Here is a 21949-nt window from a genome sequence, read left to right on the forward strand (position 1 = left end):
GACATGTAACGTTACGCCTGTGAAATAAAACCGCTGGATGCCACTACACTGACATCTGGCGGTGAGCGTCCATGGCCACTGGAGCTGCCACCGGAAGTGCCGCTTCGAGATGCCATTTTGCGCTTGCTCTTTCTCCAGCGGTATGGGAACTGATTCCCATGGTACCAGCAGAAGCGTCTGTGATAGCGTCAAGATATGAGTATATTTGGCTTCACTCGCCTTTTTCTCCACTCTTGACTAAACAGAGACTATAAAATGTGTTTCTGTTTTCAAATATTTAGGTAATTATTGTGTACATTTTATTTAATTACAGCAATTTTGCCATTACTACTTTGCACATAAAGGATTATTTCATTAAGACAAAATCCATAAAAATATTTATGGAAACATACTTGAAGAGCAAATAAAAGCATTACCACATCATAATCAAATAATTTATAATAAAAGAAAACTCATACTTGTATATGGAGATCTAGATTAAAAAAAAAAAAAGATTTAAAAGATCTGTGTATTTCAGGACAATGTCTTTATTTAAGTATCCTTAGTATTTAATCTGAAATACTTCTGTAATATTTTTTCTTTGCATTATTGAAATAAATGTAATTCAGAATTTGCATATTCCAAAGACTTTGGCTGTGATTCACTCCCCCACCTACATTTACCCGCCAGTATTGAGAATCGAGTCCAACTGTCTAACCATTAGGCCACAACTGTATCATACTGTTTTTATACTGTATTATGTCTATTAACTTATTTTTTGTGTGTTATACATATACCACAAAAGACTTACTCATGGCTGGTCTAGTATTTTTATACAGATGCTCTATGCATGGTTTGCTCCAGCCAAACCTTTCACACTCTCCCGATCTATACTATGGCTCTTGATAATAGTATACGTGAATCTGCTGCAATAACAGACAAAAAGGTTCAATTTAGAACAAAATTGGTTGCTTTGTTAATTTGTAATTGTTTATTTTTATATTTATCAAAACAACTTACCCTGGGTTTCCATTTAAAAATGGAATGTAATCAAAAATGTAATCAAAATTGTGCTATGAACCTTAATATGAGATTCAATGAAGACAATGTTATGTAAAGACATTGTGTAAATTTATTGGTGGTGTGTACTTTTCATAATTGCAATATAAATGACCAAAAACTGGTGTTTTGGTCCCAGCTGATTGTCTGTGTGTAGGAAATGGTTATAGCAACAACAACTGATTGAATGGATACACTTTCATATTTTTTTTCTTAAAGAGCCCAATGAAGGTCACCAACTGTAAACACAAAACAAAAAACAAAAAAACCTGAAACACCTCCACAGTAGTTCTAAAAAAGTAAAGTCATTCTTTAGACACTGATCTATAAATATACAGATCTGACAATTACACACAATTTCAGTGCAGTTATAATACCAGATCACCCTGAAAAGAATCTGAAACAATTAATGGCTGTGTGTGTAAAGTCAAACAATAAAAGAGGGAAAGAGAAAGTTTGTGTCCACAGCGAGAATGATTTCTTACAAGTGATTTCAAACTAGTATTAACGGAATTAATTAAAAGACCACAGCCTGTGAATCTTATATATTGGATCAGCAGTTCTTCACTGAGAGTCCATTGATGCCGCCACTATGCCGTGCTGTCTCAGCTGGTTTCTGATCATCTGATTCTTTGATTTCCACTCTTCCATCTGTGTGTGTGGGTGGAAGCAAGAGATTAGACAGAGAATGACTGCAAGAAGCAATGAACCTCTGTTTTCCATTCTCTTCAAAGCTCTTGCTGTGGCATGTGAAATACCTCTTGTTTGAGAAGCTGATTGTCCATCCTCAGTCTATCCACAGTATTAAGTTCCTCCTCGAGTCGTGCGTTGCTCTGACGGAGTTCCTGGATATAGTCACATGCCTTCGACAAGATCCCACCTTTACTCTACATGGAAGAGCAAAAGAAAATCTTAACAACCAGGATTCTCAATCTATGTACATGTTGGTTTACAACATGGGCGTCGGAAGCAAATAAAACATGGGTGGGTCCTCTCTTCCAGATTTTTTTTACTGTAGTAATGTTAGATGCCATTTACATTAAATATAAATATACCGCCGTTTAGAAAAACGATTGATTGGGACAGACAAAATTACGTAAATCACTGAGTTAGTTACCGTGGCTATAGTGTAGGAGTAAGATGCATGTCATCAAGTTGACGCAAAACGATCAGAGGTTCGAATCCACCTTTTGCCACACTCGCTATACTCCCTTTTCCCCAACACACATCAGATCGGAAAGGCATTTATTTTCAATAAAAATTAAGAAATTATTAGAAACGTGGAAATACAGCATCTGACATGTTTTAATAATAAGTGTTTCTCGGTTAGGAGTAGGTAAACAGATGTGCTAAATTAGAGACGATAAAATGAGCGAGTCCAATATCATTGGTCGTAAAAAGTGGGTATTATTAGAATACTAAATAGAATTTTTAATTAAAGTATATTACAAAGTTTTAATTTAGAAACTAAATAATTATATTAACTTGTACAAAAGTGGCATTATATGACCCCTTTCAGGGCTCTACGCTAACTTTTTTCTTGAGGAGCACTTATGCTCCTAATTATAAAAAATTAGGAGCACAGTCAAAAATTTAGGAGCACGTTCTAATCCATCAAACACATTCCAATTTTAACTTTCCTTTTACAGGACGATATTTGTCCTTGGTTGCATGCGATTTCACTTTTTTTTAACTTTAGTTAGTGTGTAAGGTCGCTGCTTGAGCATTAACAGTATCTGTAAAGTTACAGCGCTGAAAGTTCAATGCAAACGGAGATATTGTCTTTTAAAGTTACGGCAGTTTATTGCCTACAAAAATGGCCGGTTTGGACTACAACAAGCTTCTTCCTGGGTTGGTGACATCATAAACCCTCGCTAGTCTCCGCATGTGACTTCTGCCCGTAATGGGAAGGGGCGTGGCCTTAACCTGTACTTGGCACTTCAGCCAATAAGAATACAGGAAACTACATTTGGCCATCTGACCAATCTAAGACCATTGCGTTTTTCAGAGGGAGGGGCTTCATAGAAGCAGGAAGCAAACGAGCCGTTCAAAGCAGACAGCGGTGTGGAATAAAGGGAGAATAGAAGAAAAATACGGCAAAAAAAAAGAAAAAAAAGAAAAGTATTAAGACATGTTATACTGTGCCCCATAAACACAAGCAAGCCTAGAAAAAAAACACGGAACCGCCCCTTTAAATTAATGTCCAGGGGCATTTTTACCATTATAAGAGCAATGTTTTCTAATCTTATTAAATGTATTTGATACAATCTGTCAATTTCTTACATTAAAATAGAAAAGTTGTTTTTAAAATGTTAATTTAAGAAATAATTTCAGTTAGAACAATTAGACACAATCAGACTGTTTCCAATCAAATGATATGTGCATCAAAAGATCCGTCTTTGCACAGCAGAAGTGGAACAGAAGCTCAATCTGAAGTGAGATTTAGACACATTTACATAGTGTTTAGGGTTTATTTAAGGTTTGACAAGGCAGGATATTGCAGCACAAAACCCTGAAATGTGTCAAACATAAAATATACTCAGAAACAACCATTCTATACATAATTTAAAACAAGCTAAAACTTAAAAAAAATAAAAAAATAAAATCACAATCCTGACATATCTTCTGAGAGTACAGCAGAAATACACACAGTACACAAACAACCAAACACCTAAAGCATTTAATGCAGCGGGTAAATGTTGTATGTTTTACATATACGTTTTTGAATTTAGAAATGAGTACAAATTAAACTAAGTTTAATATTTTAAATAAAAAGTCCATGCAAAGTATAAATATGAAAATAAAACCGCCAGTAGGTGGCGGCAAGTCATTCAGTGAATAGTTCAAAATACAAGATTCATTTGAATCGAATTGAGACGCGAATCAGTTCTGGTATGACTTTGATTTTCACAAATAGACAGTGTTGTGGCTAAAACGTTGTTACTTAATATCAACTTGTCTATTGGATTTTTGTACAAGATCAGTATCACACATGCAATCATGCCAATACTCTGAGCAATAGCAAGTAGTAACTTTTGGCGCTCTGGCGCTTCATAAACAGAACCGCATGCATCTAGCGGAAGAACATTGCAGCCGGATCTACTTCTCTCTGTTTGTGTCCATGGCGAGTCGTGCATATACTGTGCTAATCCGCAGCGGGAATAGAAACACTTATTTTATGTGTAGTACCAACGTGATTCATTCAGGATAAGACAAAAACACGGTTTGGAAAAACTCTTCATGATATACTTGCTCATTGTATACATTTAGTTTTTTTGAAATAGAATGTGTGATAAAGATTAAACTCAAGGGCTTTTTAAATGTATTGTTAAAGGGGGGGTGAAATGCTGTTTCATGCATACTGATCTTTTTACACTGTTAAAGACTTGGAATCCCATACTAAACATAGACAAAGTTTCAAAAGTTAAGGTGGACGTTTGATGGGAGTATTTCTTTGTCAAAAATACTACTTCCGGTTAGTCATAAGTTTCGGCAAGTTTTTTTCGATCATGGGTCCACTCATGTATGGGCCGTACGTGCAATTCTACCGGAAGAGCTTGAGAGAGAGAGAGAGGGAGAGTGCGAAAGCAACAGGCTACGCCCATCAAAGCGCTGGCTCGTAGGCTGCGCTGCACAGGTGATGTGACTTCAAGAAATTAACAATGTCACCAAAAAAGTGTGTTTTTGGTTGCCAGACCAAGACAGTCCTGTACAGACTGCCAAAAAACCCCGCGTTAAGGCAACAGTTGATGTAATTTGCTTTTCCGGATCAGCAACTGAGTTGCGCAAAGGTTTATGTCTGTTCACTGCATTTCGGTGCAAACTGTTTCATAAACAAGGCCCAGTTCGACGCCGGATTTTCCAATCGCCTAATGCTGAATGATGGAGCAGTCCCAACGATAAAGTTCCCAACGTTAGAACCGCAGGCGGTGAGTAAGACTGCTTCAAATGTCTGTGTTTTTGCCTATGCCCATCAAGTAGCCCAAACATGAACTAAATAAGCACGCTTCTTCATTCAAATGCGCTACTATTCCATGTCTTTCTATGTAAACACTAGCCTGCCGTGCAAAACCAGTCCGCTTACTACAATTGTCTACACAAACCACACAAACACACACGTGCACAACTGCACTTCCCACATGTACACCTTCAAAGACAAAAAATATGACGATATAATTCAAGTATAAATATGTAAATAACACAAGTTGTACCACATAGAGACGTCCTGCTCTAGTCGTTTTTGCTGCTGCTCCTGTTCAACTTCAGCCTCTGGGTCTGATTCCGGATCATAGATGTATGGCTGTATCTGATTAAAAGCCTTTTTTTTTTTTTTGAATAAAGTTTTTCCCGCTGTTAGGGATTACACAGCTTTACGACGCACTCAACACAATAACAGCGGCGCGCACACGTTATTATTTAGCTCCGCCCCCAGGATACGCCCCCACCCGCTTGGCTTTTTTCGGAAAGACTCGGAACAGCGCATCTTTCTTATATAATTATAAAAAAAATAAAAGACTTTTCGGAGATATGCAGGGTGCAATGCTACTCTATAGGTACTCAAGATTGACATGACACTGACTGAAACCCCCCCTTTCACCCCCCCTTTAATCAATTATTTTTTGATAGCATTTATGCCCTAAGCATCCGCTAATTTCTGAGCCTGTTTATGATAATCCAAATGTGGTATTTCCAGTTCATTTTGATTTGGCTGTAAATCATCAGCGTGAGGTGTCTGGTAAAGTGCGCATGGCTGCGTCGTCACACACGTTTCACTTTGTAAACAATCTCGAAGTGTAGTCCGTCCGTGGCACACTTTTTTTGCACTTCTTCTGCTGACTGAAGGCATGAAAAGCAGTTGATTGCAGTAGGAAACCTAGCCTGTCAGTTTCTCAGTGTTTATGCACTTTGGGAGTTGTAGTTTTCATTCCGAATGTATTACACATCCATTCATGAGAATCGAGCGGCTCACTCGCACCAGTGCGCCTAAATATTTTTTCACAGTCGCACGCAGTAATTTTTAGGCGTAAATGCGCCCAAAATGGGCGTTATGTAGAGCCCTGCCTTTAAATTTGAACTGTTTTATAACAATCAAGTAGATTATATTCACTGTAGGTGTATCATGTAATTGGTAAAGGAACAAATAAGGCAAAAAACAAAAGGGCAATGCCAACATTACTAATGTGTGTCCAGGAATGTATTTATACTATGCAGTGCATTTCTTTTTGGTTTACCATAAAAAGTAACTGTATAACAGATTGAACTAATAGAATAGCTAGCTGTGCATAAAACGATTTTAATGCATGATGTGGAGGCATAGGAGTGCATATATACATTACAAACGGGATACTGCTGGTGCTTGTGCTAACTTAGCTTACTTGACCGTTTTTAGTTGCATCCACATTACAGTCGGGGATGGTTTTGGAAAGCTGGACAATCCAATTGTTGATCTTGTCCCTCCGTCTGCGTTCCACTGAGGGAAGAAAACAAAAGCTTACATTGAGATGGATCTCCACAGCACATTTAAAGGTAAATCTTTTTCAGTCTTATATGAAATAAAGCAGCAGCGAATGGACAATGAGGTGAAGGTGCTGATTTTAAATGAAAGAGAATAACCTTCATTGTGTTGAGCCCTCCGCTTGTCATCCCTGGAAACGCGTGGTGTTCCCGACTTACTGTAAAGGAGGATTATAGGATTGGTTGAAGAAGTTGAAAAGAAAAAAAAGATTATAGAGATTGGACATGTGGTTTTATGCAGGCTAATGTGATTTGAGATGACAACCTCTGCTGTGTTGTGGCTAGAACATCCTGAGGTGACATCATTACATAGAGCTGACCTGCAAGAAAGACAATTTAATCTATATATTGTTGATTTATAGCATCATTAGACACACAATACAATACATACAATTTTCTGCAATAAAATAACAGGATTAACATTATATACACTACCGTTTAAGAGTTTAGGCTTAAGATTGTTTTAAATGTTTTTGAAAGACATCTGTATAAAAAATACAGTTAAAACAGTAATATTGTAAAATAATTATTACAATTTAAAGGGTTAGTTCACCCAAAAATGAAAATTAGGCGTGTCTGTTTCTTCAGTAGAACACAAATAAAGATGAAGGGGGTATTTTGAAATCCACTGCCGCTTCAATATACCTGTATATATTTATATCCTATAACTTCATAATCAAAACCTTAATTAATATTCATCTTCCTATATTACCTATATTATTATAATGATTCTATCCAGATTGATTTCGTTTTAGTTTCTTGTTTTCTAAAGTGTGTATTTGGTCTCTGAGGAGTGACTGAGGGTCTGGCCTAGAGATGTGTGATGTGTCACTAAACACTGGCAACAAGGTCGTGTGTTTGGATTTGAGGTATCACACACCCCTAACATGTCAGGAGTGCAGTAACAGGGTTTGCTCACTTAGCCCGGCTTCCAGATATGAAATATGGATTTGTCTTTCATTTAATTTATTATGTTTTATTCCTTTTATATTTCCTTTTACTGAAACACTAAAGACTCAAGATGAATATTGCCTGTACTATTGTGTGTCCCTCTCACTAAAGGAAAGCACATGTTATCAGTATGTTTTGGTTAGAACTGGTTAGAACTGGAGCTTAATCAGCTCCAACCTTGGAGAGACTGTGTATCTGTGTATGTGCGCAATATTCTATGTTACAGATCAGAATGGTGTTCAATGGGCACCCTAAGAGATGGGTGGACTTGTTGTTCTGGGCAAGCTGGCGCCTGCTCCAGATCTGGAAGGTCACTACAGGCCTAATTCTGGGTGAAAGCATCAACAAGTGACACGTCAGTGGAAACGTGCATCAGATTAACTGACATGAGTGGAAATTTACCATGACTGTGCATTGTCTCTGAGCCAATCAGAACCATCCACATCGCAGTAAGGACGTGGATAAGACCTTGAAAATGGTATAACTGTTGGGACAATTGTATGTACGATAGGGCGAGGCAACGAGACGGTGAGAGAGGGAGCGCGGCCTACGAACTCCTTGTGAGACTTGAAGCTGGCTTCTGCTTTTGAAACTGCAAACTATTCTTAAGTAAATTTTTCTTTTATTTAATTGGAATCCTGACTCTGTCTTCATTTCTTCACTACTGGTCCTGGGTCATAAGCTGTTAACCCCTAACAGTTTTGGTGGAGAATGCGGGCAATCATTCCTTGGTGACACCCCTGGCAAAACAACAAATAAGGTAGTAGAAAGCTTTAATTATTTGGTTAGGGCTGTCTGACTGGAAGAGATTGGGTATGGGGAGCGAGAGAGCTTCATTTCGATAGGAATGGGGATTAATTATACTAAGTGTTTGTTTTTTGGGAACAGCATAAGGGTATAAGAAGGTCGCTGAGAGCACGCCACGTTACTACGGGCAACGGCTAACGCGTAGCAGACAGCGCAAGACACGTGTCTAATACAGGGGAGAGCCCATTGGGGGCCACTGGTGTAGCACCACCTCTACAGGGGCACGTCTCTCTGGTCTGTGATCTGTTTGTCTGAGTTAGAGTCTTAAGAGACGGTCACATGGACCAGGGGGCATCGCAAACCTGCTCTCTCTCTTCCATCTCAGATAGGGGTACCCCGAACTTAGTGAATCAGGCAGTCAGGGAATAAAATATTAGTTATTAGTTAAACAAAATTAAAAATAGATTCAGGAGTTGTTTGCCAGGGATGCATCTGGAACGATCCCGAGTAAAATAAAAATTGTGACCCAAATTGGCACGGACCAGTATGTGTGACGTTTTCGTACAAGTGTCCTTTGCAGTTTCATCACGCAGAAGCCACAGCTGTGTTGGGTAAAGATCGCCGCCTCCATCTCTTGCTGTTTCGGTGAGTATGAACTTTGACCAACATATGGCTGATAAATTGTGATCGAGATGATCAGTAACTTGATCAGTCTTGATAATATATATTGAAATGAAAGAGAGCAAATGCTGTAACTAGCTTTGCTCTGAAGCCCTCACTTAAAAGAAGCATGGCAGCAAGGTTTTAATTCAGACTGAAAAGTTAAATAGCAACCTGACTTGCTACAAACAAAGAGTGCTTATTAATGAATTTGTAAAATGAGTGGGGTTTAACCCCTGTAAGAAAAATCCCGGAAGATTACTGAGGGATGGTATAGTCTAATTGCCAAACGTAATAATGTCTGAAATTACTGGAATTGAGATATAGTCTGAAAAAGGGCTTGAGATTGTTTTTGAAAAAGCGAAAACACCAAGATGTGTGAGCAGCCAGTCTTATCTGCCCCCTCCCCTCTCGCGCGCTCTTCTCTTCTCTGACTGTCCGAGCGAGTGCCGCTTTAGGCTCCGCCTTACAGACTGGGAACTAGACTGAAACATGCCAGTTGCTGAAGGACAGAGAGTTTTAATTGTGGTCAGCAGGGCCATTTTGTATGTAACTGTAACCACCCACCCATAAGGTGTAGAAATGGTGGCAAATCAGCCCATCAGATTCAATTTTGTAGATAAAACAAAGTAAAAAGTAACAAAGAAGTGGCTTACACTCCGTCTAACAAAATAATGAAATATGAATATAAGGTCTTAAGTAATTATTTTTGAAGGAAAGATCTATGAAAATTTATTAAAATTATGAGGTAAAATTAAAGATATTGACTGAAAAACGTGAGGCAAGAAAATGTAACGTAGAAGTTTAAAAGACAAATTTATGAAAAAGGTGGTTCCTGTTACTCTAACTCTTGAAAAATTCTGATAATGTTAATTTGCCTTAATTTTGGTAAAAAACAGTTTTTATAAGATAAATTGGTGTTAATATGTTAAAAACCTAGATGCTGAGGTTTTGGTTTCAAAAGATAAGCTGGTGCAGAGCTGTAATAAAACCATTCGCTTATCTGAATCTGGCCCCCACCGTTTCTGGTGCTATGGCCGAACTTGCAGGAGTAACAGAGACTTAATCTGAGAAACGTATAGTTTCTAAATTAATTGTATGGAAAAAAGACAAATATAAACTTATGATTAATGGAAAATGTGATCTCTGTCTAAGGATAGAGTTTAAAGGAAATGTTTGATGTCTTATATGAAAACAATTTTAATTTCTAGCCAGACCTTATGCTGAGCTAGTGTGAGTAATATAAAGTTTATAAAAACACAGTGAACCATCCTGAATAACTCAGAGTCTCTCTCTCATTCAAAATCAGCTCAATGCTGTTATCTGAGCCTGTGTCAGAGTTGATAAGATATTTCTAGTAAAAGCACAGTGCAACAGTTGAAAATCATAGAGACAGTGATTTGTTAAAAAGAGTGAGAGTGCCATTAAGAGGGCAATAATAAAGGTATAAGATGTTTTCAAATACAGATTTTTATTGAACTGAAATGTTTAAATAAATTATTCCATGACCAGTGACATCTTTGTCTAATCTTAGCCGCCACCATGCACAGGACCAATGGATCAGGTCAAAGTCAACATGCAGGACATTAAATTGAGTGGACAGTGGTTATGGTTAAATTCACTGAGTATAATCTACGCACTAATATGTTGCGGTTTAAAGAATGTAAAATGGTATAAGTGATTAAGTAGTGTTATGATTAACCTGTCTCCATGTTCTACCTATAGTAAGCAGACTAAATGGCTCTGGTGACTCTTGAATGCACTTTCCCCGAGGCTCCAGAAAAACATCTGATCCATTTTAAGGGTCAAAGATCTCAAGCGATGACCAATGTGAATGAGGGTGATTCGCCGAAGACGGGTAAGATCCTCTTTTGGCCAGCGGGGGACGACCTAAGACATGGGGGTCACCGGCATTGGGCACTTCCAAGAAGGGAGGTGTTTTATGTGAGGTGTGTATGAGAGTTGAACCGATGTCTGTGAGGCCAGCAGCATCAGTAAGGGGGGACGCTGTGGTTGTAGGGGCCGAGAGTCCAGACAAGACACAGCATGGCCTGCCCTAATAATGGCTCCTCCATACCGCTCACTCAAATACCGCACTGTTTGTGAATGCCAGGGAAGACCCTGAGTGAAAGTTATGATGGTAAAGGTCATTCAAGAGCCAGCTGAGACCATGAGGTGATTGTCATTAACTTTTGTGGAGACCAGAACAAAAATGTATTAATTAGATCAGTAAAACTGTGATATTGAACTAATATTTCCACATCATGAGTTTAATCCTGCAGGTCATTAGATATGGCAGAGGAGAATTTGAAGGCATGGTGGTGTCTAAAGATAAGGACAGCTGTTGAAGTTTAAAGAGGAGGTCTGGAAAACAAAAGGTATTTAACTAAAGTAACTTGAAGAAAATAATTCATAGCATAACTTATTTTGAGATGATTATATAGCTCTAATTGGAAAGTTAAACATTTAAATTTCTGATACAAATTTATTCTTTAAGGATAAACTTTGTGAAGGTTAAAAATTAATTAATTTAATAAAAGAGACTATCCATGTAAGAGAGAGAGAGAGACTGCTTGAGAAGGAGGAATGGTGCTCTGTCTGTTATCGTCCTGCTAAAGCTGAAACTAAACAAAAGCAATGATATCAGAACCAAAACAACCCAGCTGACTTCTCTAAAAATGAAGGAATAATGAACAGACATGATTTGAAAATTGGTTAAGAAACCATGTAAGAACTGAGTTTAAATAGTATTTAGTTAAACACTAAAAGCAAATTTTGAGAATGAGCAATTCAAAATTATATGTTTAATGTGCGTATGTTTGTTGATGACTGCACTTTATGTTTTGTATGTGTTGGTTTGTGAAACTGTTCTGTCCTGATAGTGTGTGTGAGGTCATTAACCTCTGGAATGAGTGTTTATCATTACAGATGGGTTAAGGCAAACGACAACCTTTAAAGGAACTACTAATTCTGAAGGAATCTGGGAAAGTTGATCCAGAACATGGGACGAGCTTTAAGTGGACTGGTATCCAGCTCTGTCCGTTACTGGTAATTATGACTAATTTTGTCATTTATGATGCTGATTTGAATTAATCTCTGGATTAGTTGAAGTGGAATTATAAAGTTAAAGATTGCCGTTTCTTAATGGGTTAAACACCCGTGTCCAAATTTAACTGAGGGTTTAAATTGAAATAATGTCAATTGATTAAAAATGGTAAACATAAATGTTAGAAACTTGACGGCAGAGACAAAGTGACAAATTGGCCGAAGTCACTATCTAAATTATCCAGAGATTCCCTCATATTTCTGAAGGCAGAAGGGCGACCAAAAAGATAACTTCTAAAAGAAAAAGTTTTATTTTTATTTTTATTGTTTATCCCTTAAATGGATGCAGGACATAATGTCTAATTAATGTTAAAGGAGCATGTGACTAAGTTTTTCTGTGTCACTGGGATTGAAAGATGAATAAAATAATATTTTGGTTTCTATAGAGCAGTAGAGATAAGACTGAAACAATAATGATCACATGGTGCATCAGCAGACTGACTATTTTTGATAAAGAATAATGTGACAATTTAAATCAAGAGAGAAATAGCCCTAAAAATTAATGTTGTGAAAATAAAACTTCTGACAGAATTTATTTTACCTGAAGGCAAATTAAATACATTGAATGATTTTCAAAATACAGATTGTTTTAAAACAGTTTTAAATAAATTGATGATGACAGTACAAATTTGGATTTCTTATAAAGTAATATGGGAGATTATGGAAATTTGTAAGTTCTTGGTAAAATTATAACAATTTTGGTGTAAGTGGCAAAGGAAGGCTAGTGAGGATTTGATGAGAAGTATCACTGCAAGATGACATAAATCAACAGGGTTAAGATTTTGGTCATTTGGAGCTTACGCCTAAAGAGTTTTAATGGACAAGACATTGAAAGAAAAATGTTACTTTAAAGGAAACCCTAATGAATTGATTTTGAATGGTTTACTAAATAACATGGGTTTGAAAAGTTATTTTGAAAAATAATTGGTATTGAGTATGATTAAGCACAATGTCACAAGATAAAGATGTGAACAAGCTGAATGAATGTAATACACATGGATAAATATGTCATTTTGATGAAGTTTTCAACATTAACAATTTTATGGTTATGTTCATTTAAGTTAAATATGATGTGGGCTATCATGAGTGAAAACTGGATTTGATGGAAAAAGCAAGTTTGACAAAAAGGTTTGAGTATGTGGAAATCTATGTGGAAAAGAAAAAGATGAGTTATGAAAATGGGTTTAACAAGAAGGTTCTTGAGTAAAATCATGTACATGTTTGAGAAAGAAATGAATAGAATGTGAAATTAAGATGGTACATGCATGTAGACTGTAAACTGAAGGATGTTTTATGCAGAGACTGAATGTACTTGGATGGATTATGATGCCTATTTATTTTGTTTATTTTTATTTCAGACCACTATTGTTTTGAAGATGAAAAAGGTCTGTGTTTTGAAAGAAATGTATTTAAAATCCCTCTTTTTAGATTAGATATCTTGGTATTTCTAATGGGGTGGTATTTAACATGGGGTGCTAATGTGCTATGTCCTCTTGAGGATGAATATGTGCTTATTGTAATCAATCAAGCCATTGATAAAACCAAATTAGATAAGATTAATAATGGTTGAAGTTAAATCCCTGAGGGGAAAAGAGATTTTCTTTTTTTTCAAAGATTATAAACTAAAAAGGGGAGGGCGTTGAACATTATGAAGCGGCCTAAAATTGGTAGACCAACTTTAGGGGGTCATTGGGACCCCAAAATTGGCCTTTAGGAGGGAGTGAAGGGGGGATTTTGAAATCCACTGCCGCTTCAATATACCTGTATATATTTATATCCTATAACTTCATAATCAAAACCTTAATTAATATTCATCTTCCTATATTACCTATATTATTATAATGATTCTATCCAGATTGATTTCGTTTTAGTTTCTTGTTTTCTAAAGTGTGTATTTGGTCTCTGAGGAGTGACTGAGGGTCTGGCCTAGAGATGTGTGATGTGTCACTAAACACTGGCAACAAGGTCGTGTGTTTGGATTTGAGGTATCACACACCCCTAACATGTCAGGAGTGCAGTAACAGGGTTTGCTCACTTAGCCCGGCTTCCAGATATGAAATATGGATTTGTCTTTCATTTAATTTATTATGTTTTATTCCTTTTATATTTCCTTTTACTGAAACACTAAAGACTCAAGATGAATATTGCCTGTACTATTGTGTGTCCCTCTCACTAAAGGAAAGCACATGTTATCAGTATGTTTTGGTTAGAACTGGTTAGAACTGGAGCTTAATCAGCTCCAACCTTGGAGAGACTGTGTATCTGTGTATGTGCGCAATATTCTATGTTACAGATCAGAATGGTGTTCAATGGGCACCCTAAGAGATGGGTGGACTTGTTGTTCTGGGCAAGCTGGCGCCTGCTCCAGATCTGGAAGGTCACTACAGGCCTAATTCTGGGTGAAAGCATCAACAAGTGACACGTCAGTGGAAACGTGCATCAGATTAACTGACATGAGTGGAAATTTACCATGACTGTGCATTGTCTCTGAGCCAATCAGAACCATCCACATCGCAGTAAGGACGTGGATAAGACCTTGAAAATGGTATAACTGTTGGGACAATTGTATGTACGATAGGGCGAGGCAACGAGACGGTGAGAGAGGGAGCGCGGCCTACGAACTCCTTGTGAGACTTGAAGCTGGCTTCTGCTTTTGAAACTGCAAACTATTCTTAAGTAAATTTTTCTTTTATTTAATTGGAATCCTGACTCTGTCTTCATTTCTTCACTACTGGTCCTGGGTCATAAGCTGTTAACCCCTAACAAAGATTTTTAACTCCAACCATTGCTGTGTGCCAGTCATATAATGGGGTAAATATGTAACAAGTCTATGAGACCAAAACAAACAAGAACAACAACAACAACAAAAACATGCTTTGAGGTAAAAATAAATAAATACTGTTCGGTTTCTCACAGAAATCGATCTGTTTGTGTCTTAACAAATCAATGTGTCGTCAGGAGCAGCAGGCATTTTGTGCACGGTGCCCAAGCATTTTTTTTTTTTTTTTGTTCTCATAGAATTGTAAATATTCACCCCATTATGTGACTGGCACACAGCAATGGTTGGAGTTAAAAATCTTCATTTGTGTTCTACTAAAGAAAAAGACACACCTACATGTTGGATGCACTGTGGGTAAGCAGATAAACATCTAATTTTCATTTTTGGGTGAACTAACCCTTTTGGGGGGGGGGGGGGGGTAAATGCTGTTTCATGCATACTGAGCTTTTTACACTGTTAAAGACTTGGATTCCCACCCTAAACATAGACAAAGTTTCAAAAACTAATGTTGGACGTTCGATGGAGTATTTCTGTGTTATATCCGAGTATGGGTCCGCTTGACGTCGATAGAGCGGAAGGTCCTTGTATGTGCCGTAGGGGCTCTTCTCCCGGAAGTGTGCGCGCATGCGTGACTAGAGCGAAAGAGCTAACGCACGCCCCATAAACACACTCTCAGCTGCAGATCCACTTGTCCGCGCAACACTTCTGACGGCGTGCTCCACTTTATTCCTATGGGTGAAATCAAGCGACTTCAACGCTTCAGCACAGCATTCCGGGAAGGCAGCGCTGCATTTGAACCGATTTGAATGCAGAAATGACGAGAAGCTTCACAATATCGCTTCAATCGCGTCGCAAAAGTGGATCTCCACCGTTCACTGCTGTCACAGGACTTCACGAAATCAACAAGAAATGTGTTTTTGACGGAGCGGTCCCAGCGATAAAGGTTTGGTCCTGCTTAGCAGCGGTGAGTAAAACTGCTTCAAATGTCTATGTTGTAGGCTATCGTCGCGTAATTAAACATCACTAAACAACACGATCATATATAGTTAATTTATCAATGGAGCATGCGATATATGGTGTGTGTTTAAATACATTTGTTTAGCTGACTAATATGTCAGTTTGTAAAACCACCCCAAACAAACCTAGGCTAGGGGAGGTTCTCACAAAGTGTGCTTCTTCATTCAAATGCGCTAACGGTTACTCCATTGTTTTTTTTATACACTATCTGACACGCAAAACCGCTTTGCTTGCTACTGCTAAGGTTTAGTCGCAAACAATAGTCCATAAACCAAATCATGTCATCATATATAATAATACCACTAGTAAACAAACGCAAATGTTGACAGGACACTAAATACAGTACATATCACAGAGACGGACGTCCTGCTGCTGCTGTTTCTCCTGTTCGATTTATTTCATTCTCCGGATCTGATTCTGGATCATATATGTATTAGTTGAATCTGATTGATAGCCACGCATCTTTTCCACGCATGACGATGTCAGCTTTCCGAAGCTCTCGTGCTGTAGCTCCGCGCTCGTGATTCTTTAGCTCCGCCCACACGATACGCCTCCAGCCGCTCGTTTTTTTCCGGAAAGACTCGGTACAGCCTATCTTTCTTTTATAAATATAATAAAACTAAAGACTTTTCGGATATATGAAGGATGCAATACTACTCTATAGGTACTCAAGATTGACGTGAGATTGATGTATTTGATGAATAGAAAGTTCAAAAGAACATTATTAATTTAAAATAAAATATTTTGTAACATTATAAAATGTCTTTACTGATCAATTTAATGAATGCTTGCTGAATAATTTCTTTTAAAAAAAAATCTAAACGGTAGTGTAAATGGAGTTTGGCATTACCTGTAGGGGTGGGCTGAGTTAGTACCGAATCAGCTGTGTGAAGATTGGTTACCATGGTACCCGCAGTTGTGTCAGAGATAGTGGCAGGATAGTAGTATTGAGTTTCAGACGTCTCTCCTTCTAGACTCTCAGACTGAGAGATTACAGCCTATAACGACATGAACAGAAGCACCTAAAGACACTTTTCCACCATCAGGCTGAGCGGTTCTAAGAATGTTAAGGAACCGTTCCGCTTGAGCCTGGTACAGTATGACACGATTACAAACCATATTTGGCCCGCAATTCTCGCCATGGTTGGCTAACTCTGCTGGTCGAATGCATGTAGTGACTTCCCACTTGTCTGTGGCCTAGCAAATCAGTTTCTCTGTAGCTGGCTAAGCTCGCTATTTGATCGACAAAAACAATTTTATTTATATTTTTTTATAAATATCTGATCATCCTCCATAATGCGGTCGCTATTTAAATATCATATTGTCTGTAAATGTGTGTGTAATAGAGGCAATGACTGAAACATTTCTATTGCATTCCAAAGAGCTCTGTTATCAGCCCCACAGTAGAAAATTAAACCATATCCATAACGGCTGGCCCTAATCGGCACTGAATGGAATGGCTAGCAAAGAGAATGGTTTGGTCTGGCGGTGGAAAAGTGGCTTAACACAACCACCTCTCTTGTGTATATATACATACATACACACATATAAAAGGTTTTCAGCAACGAGCTCAAATGTTTATTCGTGTTTAATAAAAAAATAATTAAAAAAAATAATACCTGGGTTACAGGTGGTGTTGCTGCATGTGTTGCCGTTGGAAACCCAGTCACCACACTGACTGCTGCAGCCCCATCCGCCTGTCCTTCTACCTGCCCATCAGCCAAGTGAATTACCCGGTAGGTTACCTAAGCCAGGAAGGTCAAGGGGTTAAACATCGTAAAACACATTTTCAATGTTTACTACACATTCATATGTCACTTACCTGCCCCCCTGTTCCTTCTGTTTTGAAAAGATGATACTTAATTTGCTGATCTGTGGAAAATGCGGCAGCTGGCTGGATGGTTGTGATAGTCATTGGGTCATCTGCCGTTTCATCAACACCTGACAAAGCAGCACATAGAGGTTATTGTTTGGTGGCCCTCTCTTTTTGGTCCAACAACCCCTAAAACAACGGGAAGAAAATGTGTGTTTTTTCAATATGAAGTTGTCTGTGTTTGTTGTTTGTTTTTACGGTTGAGAGGTCATATTTAATACGGACAATCTCACTGATGCTGAATTTAACTGATTTTTCAGTCTTGCAAGAGAAAATGTGACGTTTGTTTTTTGATTTGCAGGTATGTAGTGTGCACTATATTTTGCACAATATTGTGCAAATAAGGGCTATGAGCTATAGTAGTCACTGGCTAAAAGACTGGCTGTTACCAAGCTGTTAATTTCCCCCCTCACACACTATGAACACAACAAAGGAACTTATGAGACAGTTTAATTCAAACAATCTCACCATCCTGCAGTATGGGAGAATCTTCAGGATCATGACCTTTCTGTTCTCTAAAACGGAAGCAAAAATGTAGGAAATAAAAAGTATGTTTTATATATAATTACGAAATGTTTATATTACAATGTTGAAAAAAATGTGTGTAAATAAACATCATAATTACATTAATGATCTGTCCTGTATTTGAGCATGTAAAGTCAGCGTCAAAAACAGTGTAGTGTATTTTACAAGAGTGTGGATTCCAGAACTTTGAGCATAAAGTGTGACTCGATGTCATTGAAGATGAAACGAACCTCATATTTGTGAGTGAAGGGTGACCTGGGCTTCAGCTTTGTGGTCCTCAAATGTAAACATTCACTACAAAAACACAACGATCAGTAACAACAAATAACATTTGATACAAAGACTTTACACTATAGCACTCGTTGAGTAGATCCTGCTCTTAGAAACGTCCAAAAATCAGGTGTGGCGTCGGCATGTTATGAATTTTTAACGCCGCTGCATTAAAAGTCCCACCACACCAATCGGTTGAAAAACCACTTGCAAAGCTATAAAAAGCTCACTTTGCCATATCATAACCGATATGCCGTGCGTCAGCCCTTTACGTACGAGTGTGGCATTTATATCAACGCCACTATTATTGCTACGACTAACTTGGCAAACAAAACAAAAACTGACAAAAAGCAGCATTTAGCATTTAAGCTAATCAAACAAAGAAGCGTGAAAACAAGCACGCAAAAAAAAGTTTCAAAAGGATTCAGAATGTATAGCTAATAATAAGCCATTATCGTTTCCCTTAAATCTTACATTTCTTATTAACGTTTAAAAGTTACCCGTTTATCCTTGGAAGCAAACGTTCTTGAGACATATCCTCTCTGCGCATGTGCAGTTTTTTTTACTTTAGTCACTAGAGGGCGCCATACACAGCGTCACCATTATGACGTCACTAGGAAAACACGTCTTATGGGTTTTTAACTTCGGAACTCTTAGAGCATGTTTTTAGGCTACTCTCACCCAAAAAATAAATAATTGAATAAATACAGATTAACATTGCTCACCACAACATATGTTTCCAATTCCTGGTACAATTTTTATTTTAGAATTCATTACAGTCATGCAAACCAGTGGGGTCACTTGACAACTTCATAAAGCATAATTCAGCATCCAAAGTAATACATTTTAAATGGTATTTATTAAGGGGCATGCATAAGTGTTTTTGACATCAGAGTCCTGAAGAAATAGCTGAAGAAACAGTTCATGAACATGTATTTTGTTACATCTAATGGGTGGGGGAGAGAGAGATCCATTCTACACTCAAAGAAGCTCTGACAAGAGTGGGAAAGTGAGGAAAGCTAGCAGGAGTGCTGCTCCACTGTGCTGCACAACACACCAGGCAGAACAGGTCTGAAGCTTACCTGAAGAAAAGAAAAAAACAAATCACTCACCAATGCAGAAGGAAAAAAATCTGATTAAATGCTACTTTCTTCCTACATAAAACAATATTTAAATGTTAGTTTTGTTGTCTTACTCTTTTCCACAGTTGCAGAGGCTGACACTTGCATGTCTTTCTGTTTGAAGTAACAAGTGTAGTTTTTGGGTTTGTCATCTGAGAACCCCTTCAAATACAGCTCACATGTGGTATCAGAAAGGGAGACATTGGCACGGTTCTTGAAGGTGCTGTCTGGGAGGCTGCTGGTGTTGGTACTGCCAATCAACTTATTATCGGTCATGTAAAAGCAAGTATTCAAGACTTTGGGGTCTGAAGCTGTAAAACGGCAATACATCTGCAGGTTTTGGTCCTTTGTCAAGCAGGATGAAATCTGAAGGGAATTCTGTCCAGTAGCAACACCTAGAAAATAACACCAACTTAGCTGAAGTTTGAGCCAAAACTGGTACAAGACTATCCGTATTTTGATAGGATCAGGTAACATTTTGTTAGTACACATATGGCTTTGGTGTAACGTTTGGGGATATGTAAAGTAGTAGAAAGGAACAATAAATGTAGAAAAGAGAAGACAAAGAAAGCACGAGGAGGAAGTTTGAAGAATGTCAGTTTACCTAACAGAAAGAAAGTGGCAAATGCAGTACAAAACATCATCCTGACCACAGTAGACATCTGCATATCACGCACACAACAGAACCTGGAGAACAAAACACAATACAACTCACTCACAACACAAAATAACAGTGTGTATCCTACTAGAAGCATGTGTAAAACATGAGCATTAATTACTTTTCAGGACTTCAGGTGTTCACTCATTACATTTTTATGTGTTTGGGGTTTAATAGTCTATATAGTCCTGGCGATTTGTACAGACAAAAGCTCTCACAGCTACTGCAGTGTTGCCAACTATTTTCCAAGGAAAGTAGCTAAAGCCTGCCCAAAAAGTAGCTAAATGTCGCTAGATGACGTCATGCGTTAATTAGCATAGTGATGTCATAACGCCGTCCTTGCGTTCAGCCTGCCTAACGTTTTTTCTCTCCTAATCCGTGCTCATTTACTGTATTATACAATAATATAATACAGCCGACTGTCCAATAAATGTTTTAGTTTCCTATACCTTTTTGTCATACAATATGATCTAGTGAATTACAAAATGAGAAAGTGGATGAACTAAAGCTCTGTGATAGCGAGTAATATAGCCTACCGAAGTGATAAGCACAAAAGATGTAACTCATCATAAGTAATTTATTTAAATATAAAACGAAAGAAGCAGATAACATTCAGTGAGAAATCCGCGGCAACCTTGTGTGCTCATGTGTAGCTCGCTCATTCACGTCTATCAGCTGCTGTCTGTGTGCGCGTGCAGCTCCCCTCAGCTATTCACTGAACAGGGAGAGAGATGTGTGTGTGTGACGGCAGAGGGGAAAAAAGACCTCGCGCTCGCAGGACAGTACTGGCGACATTTGTAAACTAAAGTAACTGAAGTTTGTCCAAAAAGTCGCTATATTTGTCGCTATTCGCTTTTTTGAAAATAGGCTAAGTCGCTAGAGTGGTCTGAAAAGCCACTCTAAATATAGCGACAAAGTTGCTAAGTTGGCAACACTGCCACTGCAGCAATTTTCTCATTATGGGTGGGGTCGTGACAATTCGTTGCACTTACAAACAAATAAACATACATTATTATTGTAGCAAAGTACACATACATGACCCAAACTTAACCACACACAGTGCTCGGGCAAAAAAAAAAAAAAAAAAAAAAAAAAACGCAGTCAGGACTGACTAGACTATGTGAAGTACATCCCTACAAGGCAAATTGTAGGCGATCTTATCTTAGGCAAGACTAAACTCGTGAAGATTCTTTTGAATGGCATGTCACATCCCATGAGACATTGCAAGAATTCAGCTCAAACTTCAGCAATAAAAGTTGTTTTAATCATCAAAACTTTTTTTGACGCCATTAAATGCGATAGCGCTTTTTATTTCAACCTACTTGCATTTTAACGCGTCATACACTGAAGTCAAGGTACCCCAGCCAGTCCCGTTTTTTTCCTGGGTGGAGGAGTTAACGGGGACTAGACCGCTGCAAGCGAGTTATGTTTCTAGTGGCGTCTTTGAGATTTATCTTGATTCTTTTTTACATAGAGGTTCTGGCAGGATGCAAATGAATTAGCCTACCTTTGTTTGCTTACCTTATCGTTTCTGCTTTCGGATGCTGGAGCTGTTGTTAATTATTAATTGAGGCAACTCCCAGTGAGCAGCACTTGATGAAGACAGAGTGAGATGGTAAGATGAGTAAGGGCAGATGCACGTGCACGCCCATATATACATCACGTTGTGTCATTATAATAAGACCACGACC

General features: G+C 38.1%; 2 protein-coding genes across 4 annotated transcripts; both read right to left on the minus strand.

Moving 5' to 3' along the window:
* Positions 1-1088: 1088 nt before the first annotated feature.
* usf1l (upstream transcription factor 1, like) lies at positions 1089-19065 on the minus strand. 2 transcript variants are annotated; one of them, XM_067438839.1, is made up of 11 exons: positions 18980-19065; positions 18440-18503; positions 18153-18199; positions 17634-17752; positions 17431-17556; positions 16662-16809; positions 6818-6872; positions 6652-6710; positions 6414-6508; positions 1797-1925; positions 1089-1689 (listed from the first exon to the last, which is right to left on the minus strand). In XM_067438839.1, the coding sequence occupies exons 2-11, from the start codon at positions 18442-18444 to the stop codon at positions 1603-1605; spliced, it is 870 nt and encodes a 289-aa protein (XP_067294940.1). In that variant the 5' UTR covers positions 18445-18503; positions 18980-19065; the 3' UTR covers positions 1089-1602. The 2 variants fall into 2 exon arrangements, with proteins under 2 accessions (XP_067294940.1, XP_067294941.1); XM_067438840.1 differs by having other exon boundaries at positions 18954-19006.
* Positions 19066-19215: 150 nt separating this feature from the next.
* Positions 19216-21941, minus strand: thy1 (Thy-1 cell surface antigen). 2 transcript variants are annotated; one of them, XM_067438855.1, is made up of 4 exons: positions 21780-21941; positions 20205-20287; positions 19675-19995; positions 19216-19561 (listed from the first exon to the last, which is right to left on the minus strand). In XM_067438855.1, the coding sequence occupies exons 2-4, from the start codon at positions 20266-20268 to the stop codon at positions 19461-19463; spliced, it is 486 nt and encodes a 161-aa protein (XP_067294956.1). In that variant the 5' UTR covers positions 20269-20287; positions 21780-21941; the 3' UTR covers positions 19216-19460. The 2 variants fall into 2 exon arrangements, with proteins under 2 accessions (XP_067294956.1, XP_067294957.1); XM_067438856.1 differs by having other exon boundaries at positions 21766-21862.
* Positions 21942-21949: the final 8 nt, after the last annotated feature.

Source organism: Pseudorasbora parva, chromosome 3 (genome assembly GCF_024679245.1).
Source record: "Pseudorasbora parva isolate DD20220531a chromosome 3, ASM2467924v1, whole genome shotgun sequence".
Lineage (NCBI taxonomy): Eukaryota > Metazoa > Chordata > Actinopteri > Cypriniformes > Gobionidae > Pseudorasbora > Pseudorasbora parva.